Source organism: Leucoraja erinacea, chromosome 4 (genome assembly GCF_028641065.1).
Source record: "Leucoraja erinacea ecotype New England chromosome 4, Leri_hhj_1, whole genome shotgun sequence".
In the NCBI taxonomy this organism is placed as follows: domain Eukaryota; kingdom Metazoa; phylum Chordata; class Chondrichthyes; order Rajiformes; family Rajidae; genus Leucoraja; species Leucoraja erinaceus.
The window spans coordinates 13,949,857-13,958,753 of record NC_073380.1 but is presented as its reverse complement, the minus strand read 5'-3'; the positions used below and the strand labels follow the sequence as shown (position 1 = coordinate 13,958,753).

Here is an 8,897-nt window from a genome sequence, read left to right as displayed (position 1 = left end):
AAAATGTAAATCATTTACATTTTTATTTGCTTCTTGCCTTCATTTTTGCATTCGATACCGAAAGTCGAGAATTAAGAATGCTTGCAGTGCATTCGAGAGATACCAATAGTCGAGAAATAAAGAATGCATGCAGTTGGGGATACTGATAGTTGAGATATATGAATGCATAAATCTCAATATGCGCGGGCCCGTGCGCTGTGCCCGCCCGCGCGCGCGCGTGCACGGCTGATGCCCGCGACTGCTCCTGCTCCCGCCCCGTGCTTGCGCAGCGCGTCACTCCGTCAGCCTCGCCTGTGCTGGGGCTGGGGCTGGGGCAGGCGGCGAGCGTCCACATTGGCCACAAAGTTGTTGCACGGACGTCGCTGTTTTATCCTCCCCGGATAATCCGTCCCGTCTGCAGCCCCGGGAGCGGAGCGGTGCAGCGCGGCGCGGCGCGAGCCCGGCTCAGGTAAGGCGGCGCCAGGGCATCGCCGTCCCCGGGCAGCGGCAGCGGCAGCGGCGGCGCGCGCGCTTGCCCGAGCCCGGATCCCCAGCGCGGCAACCAGGCGCCGGGCGGGCTCGAGTTTCTTCCCCTCTCTCTCTTTCTCTCTCTCTCTTTCTCTCTCTTTCTCTTCCTCCTCCATCCGCATCACAAAATGCATGTGGCGACTAATCGGCCTCGCACTTGGGTTGGAGGGTGCGAGCAACTGTAGCAGGTCGAGAGCAGCAGAAAGTGAACGCGGTCTGTAACAAGATGGCTGGTCTGCGAGAAGGAGCTGTACTCGTGACAGTGCGGGCGGGCGCGCCGGTAGTGCAAGCGCGATCCGCGGAGGCTGCATTGCAAAGGGCGAGGTGAACGGAAGGGACTTGTCCATTTTATTGCAACGATTTTGCATTCATATTCAGAAGCCGAATATGCGGCCACTCTCCCCGGAGCGTACATTCTCCCCTGCAGATTTTTTAATACGCAGCCTGTCAGTGTGCATTTCAAGATCAACAAACGGAATCGAAACGTGCACTTTTCAAAATTGAGCTTCCAATTAAAATTAAAATTCGCTTTGAATAAATCTAGAACCTATTCTCTGTAGAACTAAAGCTTTCTGACCACATTGTAACAAAAATATTAAATGCTTAATTTTACGTTTAAAATGTTAAATCAGATTTGCCTTATTAATGTAATAGGAGAAGGATATCCAGGTTGTTAAAATTATAGAAATCGGTAATTGCCGGGGCATGGCTAACTGCAATAAGTAAAATGCAAAATAAAAAACGGCGGGGAAGCGCGCGATCCCGACAGGGACGCGGGAAGAGCTGTTTGAAGACGCGGCAATGAGCGCAGTGCATGTCGCTGCTTGGAGAGTGCACTGTGTTGGAGCTTCACCACGGAGACACTCCGCCCTGTGGCTCTACTGTTTATTGCATCGGGGAGGGGGCGCGGAGAATCGAGATGGGAATGGACACGTAAATAAGGGGGAATTCGCGGCATCTATTATTAATCCACCAAGAACTCCACACGCTCTGATGGGTATTAGCTACAGAGCAATTTATACTATTCTAGCCTCGCAGGATTGAGACCCCGCTATGCATAAGAAATAGTAGGAGTAGCCCACTCAGCCCTTTACCCCAGTTTACCGTTCAATAAAATCAATGGCTGTTGCTTTTTTCCGTATCCCATTCATATATTTCCTTTCGGACTATGGTTTCAATGTCTTCTCATAGCTTAGAGCAATCCTGTTCCACCATTCCACCACAAAAAGCTAGAGTAACTCAGCGGAACAGGCAGCATCTCTGGTATTTTCTTCCTCGGGTAGCCAAAGCTCTCCACATTGTTCAAGATGTTGTCTCTCAGATCCCTATAATGCCTACTCCTGAATTCAGCTGAGTGCGCCGACCACGATCACCCTGTAAACTAACACTGTCCTGCACACAAGGGAAAATGTAACCATTTTTACCAAAGCCAATTAACCTACAGATCTGTATACATTTGGAGTGTGGGAGGAAACTGGAACACCCAGAGAAAACCCACGTTGCCATGGAGAGAACATACAAACTCCGTACAGACAGCACCCATAATTAGGATCGAACCTATGTCTCTGGCGCTGTAAGGCAGCAACTCTATCGCTATGCCACTGAGCTGCCCCGTAACACTTTAGACTAAAGAAAGACACAAAGTACAGGTTTGAAGAAGGGTCTCGACCCAAAACGTCACCCATTCCTTCTCTCCAGAGATGCAGCTTGTTCCGATGCTGCCTACTCCAGCATTTTGTGTCTACCTTAGATTTAAAGCAGCATCTGCAGTTCTTTCCTACACACAAAGTACAGGAGTAACTCAGTGGGTCGGGCAGCGTCTGTAAAGAATATGGATGGGTGACAATACGTGTTGGGACCCTTCTTCAGACTGATTACAGGGGGAGGGGAAGAAAGGTGGAAGTGAGAAGGGTCGGACAAAATCTGGCAGGTAATAGGTTGATACAATTGAGGGGGGGGTGATAGGCAGATAGTTGGACAAAGACCAGAGGTGAAAAAACAAGGTGTGAGACAGAACGAATGAAGAGTTCTGAATTGTGAAGCTAGAGAAAGGAATGTAGGTAGGATAGACAATAGGTGCAGGAGGAGACCATTCGGCCCTTTGAGCCAGCACCGCCATTCACTGATCATGGCTGATCATCCACAATCAGTACCCTGTTCCTGCCTTCTCCCCATATCCCTTGAGTCACCTATCTTTAAGAGCTTTATCTAACTCTTGAAAGCATCCAGAGAATTGGCTTCCACTGCCCTGAGGATAAGAGAAATTTATGCGTCCTGGCGGGATACTAGGGAGGGGGAATGAAGGGTGGGCTGTGGAAGAAGGGGGGGGTGATTGTAGTTACCTAAAATTGGAGAATTCAATGTTCAGCCATTTGGGTTGTAAGCAACCCAAGAGGAATATAATATGCAGTTCCTTCGCTTTGCGTGTAGTCTCACTGCAGCAACACAAGAAGCCCAGGACAGAAAATTCAGTTTGGTAATGGGAAGAGCAGCTAAATGATTAGCAACTGGGAGATCCAGAAGGCCTTGGCAGACCAAGTGCACGTGTTCAGCGAAACAGTCTCCGAGCCACTTGGTTTTTCCAATGTACAGGAGGCCACATCAGGAACTCTGGATGCAGGAGATGAGTTAGAGAGAGTGCATGTGAACCTCTATCTCACCTGGAAGGACTGCGGGGGTCCCAGGATGGAGGTGAGGGAGGAGGTATAGGGTCAGGAGTTACATCTCTTGTGGTTGCAGGGGAAAGTACCTGGGGAGCGTGTGGTTTCCCCCGAGATCCCGACCACGGGTGAAAATGGAGGAGGACTGGCCAATTTTTGTGCCTTCCACCACAGTGATGAATGCTGTGGTGGATGTTTGTGTTAAATTTTTTGTGTGTTTGTGTGTTCTTTATTATTGTACCGCTGCTGGCAAATTCATTTCACTTGCACTTTATGTGCAATGTGACTAATAAAACCGTATTGTATTGTTTGGGTGGGAAGAGATGAATAAACTAAGAATTGTGGAGGGAGCAGTCTCTGCAGAAGGAAGAAATTAGTGAGGATGAGGTCACTTTGGAGGTGACAGAAATGTCGGAGTATAATGTGTTGTCAAATGCAGCTGGTGGAGTGAAAGGTGAGAATCTGGGGAACTCTGTTGTTCCATGTGGGGAACTCTGTTGTTCCATGTGGGGGAAAGACGAGCAAGAGCAGAACTGCAGGACTCAAGTGAGGGATCCATCTATAACAGCAGGGGGAAACCACGTTTACTAAAGATTGTGGATATCTCTGACATTTTTGTCCTAGAATCCGAACCAGGAGTCAGGAGTGGTCCCAGCGGATTTAAAAATTGCAAATGTTTCTCTTCTGTTCAAAAATGGAGCAAGGCAAGAGAGGGGAAACTAGTGTAGGAAGGAACTGCGGATGCTGGTTTACACCAAAAGTAGACACAAATTGCTGGAGTAATGCAGCATCTCTGGAGAGAAGGAATGGGTAGAGTTTTGGGTTGAGACCCTTCTTCAGACTGAGAGGCGAGAGAGAAACTAGAGATATGGAAGGGTAAGGTGTGAAAACGACAAATCAAAGCAGACGATTATCAATTAAATGTAGAATGGTTCAGGCAACAATTAAATGGTTTTGGAATACAGTAAACCTCATTATTACGGATCTCTTTAGAATGAGTTTCAGTTATAGCGGACAGATCTACCGACTTTAACCGCAGGTCGACAATGCTATCCCTGGCCCACGGCGCCGCTCCAGCACTGAGCCTTGCGGTACCCCACTAGTCACTGCCTGCCATTCTGAAAAGGACCTGTTAATTCCTACTCTTTGCTTCCTGTCTACCAGCCAGTTCTCTATCCACATCAATACTGAACCCCCAATACCGTGTGCTTTAAGTTTGAATACTAATCTCTTATGTGGGACCTTGTCAAAAGCCTTCTGAAAGTCCAGATATAACACATCCACTGGTTCTCCCTTATCCACTCTACTAGTTACATCCTCGAAAAATTCTATAAGATTCGTCAGACATGATTTACCTTTCATAAATCCATGCTGACTTTGTCCAATGATTTCACCACTTTCCAAATGTGCTGCTATCCCATCTTTAATAACTGACTAGCAGTTTCCCCACTACCGATGTTAGACTAACTGTTCTGTAATTCCCCGTTTTCTCTCTCCCTCCATTTTTTTAAATTGGGGTTACATTATGCTGCCCTCCAATCCTCAGGAACTACTCCAGAATCTAAAGAGTTTTGAAAAATTATCACTAATGCATCCACTATTTCTGGGGCTACTTCCTTAAGTACTCTGGGATGCAGCCTATCTGGCCCTGGGGATTTATCGGCCTTTAATCCATTCAATTTACCTAACACCACTTCCCGGCTAATCTGGATTTCACTCAGTTCCTCCATCTCATTTGACTCGCATACCTACGTTTAATACCTGTGGGCTCTAGTCCTCAACTTCTCCATCAAGAGAAACACATCCACTGGACCCATATCATTTTATATATTTCTATCAAATGTCCCCTCAGCCTGTCCTTGTAACAGTGGTCCTTCATCCCAGGTACCATTGTAATAAATAATTTCTGGGCTCTCTCAAACCCAGCATTGTCTATATGTTTTTAAACTGCTTTCTCACCCTGCCCTGGACACATTAAATGATTTTTGCACATAGACTCCCAGGACACTGCACCTGTTACACTGTCACAAAACACTATTACAGAATAATATCCTTTATTCTATTTTGACTTTCCAAATTTTTCCAATGAAAATGCATTATCTCAGATCTTTCTGCCTTAAACGTCATATCAAGTCAAGTCAAGTTTATTCGTCACATACACATACGAGATATGCAGTGAAATGAAAAGTGGCAATGCTCGCGGACTTTTGTGCAAAAAGACAAACAAACAAACTATAAACACAATCACATATTCTTTTACATATTGTGGGCGTAAGTAAAAATGTTCAGTAAAGTTAGCCCCTGGTGAGATAGGAGTTTACAGTCCGAATAGCCTCTGGGAAGAAACTCCTTCTCAACCTCTCCGTTGCTATATGCTATACATCTGCCCATTGGACAAGTTTGTTTGTGTCCTGTTGCAACGGGGGAATCAGTTGCATACTTTTGTTACATCTGATAAACCACTGTTGACTATTGGTTTGCTTTTTATGCTTTAGCCAATTTCATATCTATTGAATCACCCGTCCGATTAATCTTTCAGCTTTAATTTTTTTTAATGATGGTGCTTGCATTTTACTGCAGGCACATTTAAAGAGCAATTCAAATTGGAGCCACAGGAATTGGTGACTTCATATAGAAGCTATGCTGACGAACAGAAATGTAATCACAAAATGTAAAAGTATGTAAAACCGGGAGCCGTGCTGGTCGATTTATATAAGATGTTATGGGGACAGTGATTATCAAGTATATAAGAAAACATCTTAAGATGCCTCTTTTCCTATGAACAATAATTAATGCTGCATTATAGGGTATGGATCATCAAAATACATACTGTTTATTGGTTATCTGCAGAAATTGAAGTTACTTTCTTTCCTTTTCTAAACTTTCTTTTTCCAGTTGTTTACAGTGCACAATGGGTGAAGCGATTAAATACAATGACGATGAACATAAAAATGCATTCCTGAAAACATTGAATGAACAACGTTTAGAAGGGGAGTTCTGTGACATAGCCATTGTGGTGGAAGATGTTAAATTCCGGGCACACAGATGTGTATTGGCAGCATGTAGCACTTACTTCAAGAAATTATTTAAAAAATTGGAGGTTGATAGTTCCTCGGTGATTGAGATTGATTTTTTGCGTTCGGATATATTTGAAGAAGTATTGAATTATATGTACACTGCCAAAATCTCTGTGAAGAGAGAAGATGTGAACTTGATGATGTCTTCAGGACAAATCCTTGGGATCAAATTCTTAGATAAATTATGTATTCAGAAGCGTGATGTTTCTCCTCAACAGAATGCAGCACGGCGAAAAACTCGATACCCGTACAGTATAAGTGCTAAGATCCACCGGCCCTCAGTAAATAGCACAGACGAAGAGATAGAAGAAATAGGCGATCAGCTTGAAGGACAGTCAGAAGAGGCAGTAGACGAAACTGTACCTAATCCTGATGACGGAAAGACCCAAGCAAATGGCCTGCGTGTTCAGGAAGCTATTTTGAAAGAACTTGGAAGTGAAGAAGTTCGAAAAGTCAATTGCTTTGGTTCTGAAGTAGAAACCATGGAATCAACTGAGCCCAAGGATGTGGCTCCTCAGCCTCCTCCAACTCTTGCATTCAATGATAGCATGAGTGGAGTCAAGGAAGAACAGGCACCAGGTTGGACAGCAAATACTGATGTGAAATTTGAATATTTGTTGTATGGAGACAGGGAGCAGTTCAGTTGTCAGTCCTGCGGTAAGACTTTCACTGACGAAACACGTTTGAGGAAACATGAGAAGTTACATTCTGCTGATCGACCATTTGTGTGTGACATCTGCTCAAAGGCTTTTACCACACAAGCTCACTTGAAAGAACATCTCAAAATTCATACAGGCTTCAAACCTTATGGGTGTGATGTGTGTGGCAAATCATTCATTCGTGCTCCTGACCTAAAAAAACATGAACGAGTCCACAGTAATGAAAGACCCTTTGCATGTCACATGTGTGACAAAGCTTTTAAGCACAAGTCTCATCTGAAAGACCATGAACGGAGGCATCGAGGTGAGAAGCCATTTGTTTGTGGTTCCTGCACTAAAGCGTTTGCTAAAGCTTCTGATCTAAAGAGGCATGAAAATAATATGCACAGTGAACGCAAACAAGTACCCACAAGTGTGATTGCCAGTGAGACTGAGCAATTGCAAGCTGCAGCAATGGCAGCTGAAACTGAGCAAAACCTGGAAACTATAGCCTGTAGTTAATTTATTGTCGATGTTCATATTCCTCTTTTGTTTCATAATAACATAGAAAACTGCATTAGCAAAGGTGACCCTTATATATTTTTCTGTTAAATTCTGTTCCTTTTTACAATTTGTATGAAGAATGCTAATTTTTTCTGTCTTGAGTATATAATCTAATATATTTAGTATAAATTGTTGCACTGTATAAGGATTTGATTTTAGTAGGGTTGACCACTTGGGACAACATAATAATTATGTCATTGAATATTTCAAGTGTCTTTAATGCCTTTATCCCTGTATGGTGCAATAATATAATTATTTTGAGTGATGTATTACAGTTTTAATTTTTTAGTAAAGTTGCTTTTAATGTTTTGGTCTGCCACCACCGTCTAGTTAACTATATTCTGGTAAGAAATTAGTCATTAGGATTAAAATTCTTCAGGGTTAGGATTCAGCATGTCGGGTTTTTTGATTATCCTTTGTACATTTGCCGATTAGAATGTTGCTAATTTGGTGAGAGGAATCTTTACACTTGAGTTTTAAGTATTCTTAAAATAATGGAATAACTCCTGATGTTTATTTTTCCCAAACTTTAAGAATATCAGAATATCAATTTACTTATATAGCCTAGAATACTTAATCTTTCTTCGTACCAGTAGCAAGTGGCGCAAGAGGCATTAGTTGTACACGCATATTCTGTAAAAATAAAAGCTTAGTTTTATTGTTTGGTACTTTTTATCAGAGAATATGATGTAATCCAAGATTTACTTTCAATATTTTCTTTATCAGGCTAAAGCTTGAGTTCCGCAATTGGCTAAATAGCAGCAGAACCTTTACAGCAGCACGTTATTTTAGAAATTCAATGCAACACTGTTGTTCTTAACTTTTTGTCAGTACTTGTATCTCTTTTAAAACTCTTTAAGAGAAATATCTACTGATAATTCTTATGTGAACATTTTTGATATTGGTGTGTAAATAATTTTTAACTAAATGCAAATAATTGTAATGTTAATTGGTAGTTATAAGTGCAGATTAAATTGTATAGCACAACACAAAGTTTAGTAAATATGATTACGTTTTTATGCATAAATTGGATGATTAAATCAAAGTGTTTAAAGCTCAATCCGTGACAGTGCACTATGTTCATGTGTCAAACCTTAGCAATGTGGTGTAAACATTGAAACGTGCTTCTATTCAAAATGGAGATCAGAGTCTGGACGAATGTTTGGTATTTAGCCCGTGAACCTACAATGTTGAGAGGTTATTTCATCATTTTTTGTTCTGTTTGTCGTTGGTCTGAAATTAGCTTAATTTTCTCAGAAAATGTACATATATCTGTTAAACGTCTTTCAAATCAAAATATAAACATTTTGTAACCTGGGTTTTGTCTGTTTTGGATTCATTACTGCTGTTGAACTCTCACACCATTGCCTACCTCATCAAAACCCCTACAATTGACCAGGAACTTAACATAAAAACTGTATCATGAAAGAACAGATGCTGATATCCTCCAA

The 8,897-nt window shown here is 42.5% G+C and overlaps 1 protein-coding gene across 4 annotated transcripts; it reads left to right on the top strand.

The window, feature by feature from the left end:
- The first annotated feature begins 279 nt into the window (after window positions 1-279).
- zbtb14 (zinc finger and BTB domain containing 14) lies at window positions 280-8,763 on the top strand. Of its 4 annotated transcripts, XM_055633721.1 has the most exons (3): window positions 350-448; window positions 5,748-5,844; window positions 6,063-8,763. In XM_055633721.1, the coding sequence occupies exon 3, from the start codon at window positions 6,079-6,081 to the stop codon at window positions 7,402-7,404; it is 1,326 nt and encodes a 441-aa protein (XP_055489696.1). In that variant the 5' UTR covers window positions 350-448; window positions 5,748-5,844; window positions 6,063-6,078; the 3' UTR covers window positions 7,405-8,763. The 4 variants fall into 4 exon arrangements, with proteins under 4 accessions (XP_055489695.1, XP_055489696.1, XP_055489694.1 ...); XM_055633720.1 differs by lacking the exon at window positions 5,748-5,844 and having other exon boundaries at window positions 280-448; XM_055633719.1 differs by lacking the exons at window positions 350-448; window positions 5,748-5,844 and adding an exon at window positions 505-831.
- Window positions 8,764-8,897: the final 134 nt, after the last annotated feature.

Bases quoted from the DNA above. Each gene is read 5' to 3' on its own strand.
- zbtb14 (XM_055633719.1), top strand. From the start codon at position 734: ATGGCTGGTCTGCGAGAAGGAGCTGTACTCGTGACAGTGCGGGCGGGC. The intron at 832-6,062 runs GTGAACGGAAGG...TTCTTTTTCCAG, and splicing joins GCTGCATTGCAAAGGGCGAG to TTGTTTACAGTGCACAATGG.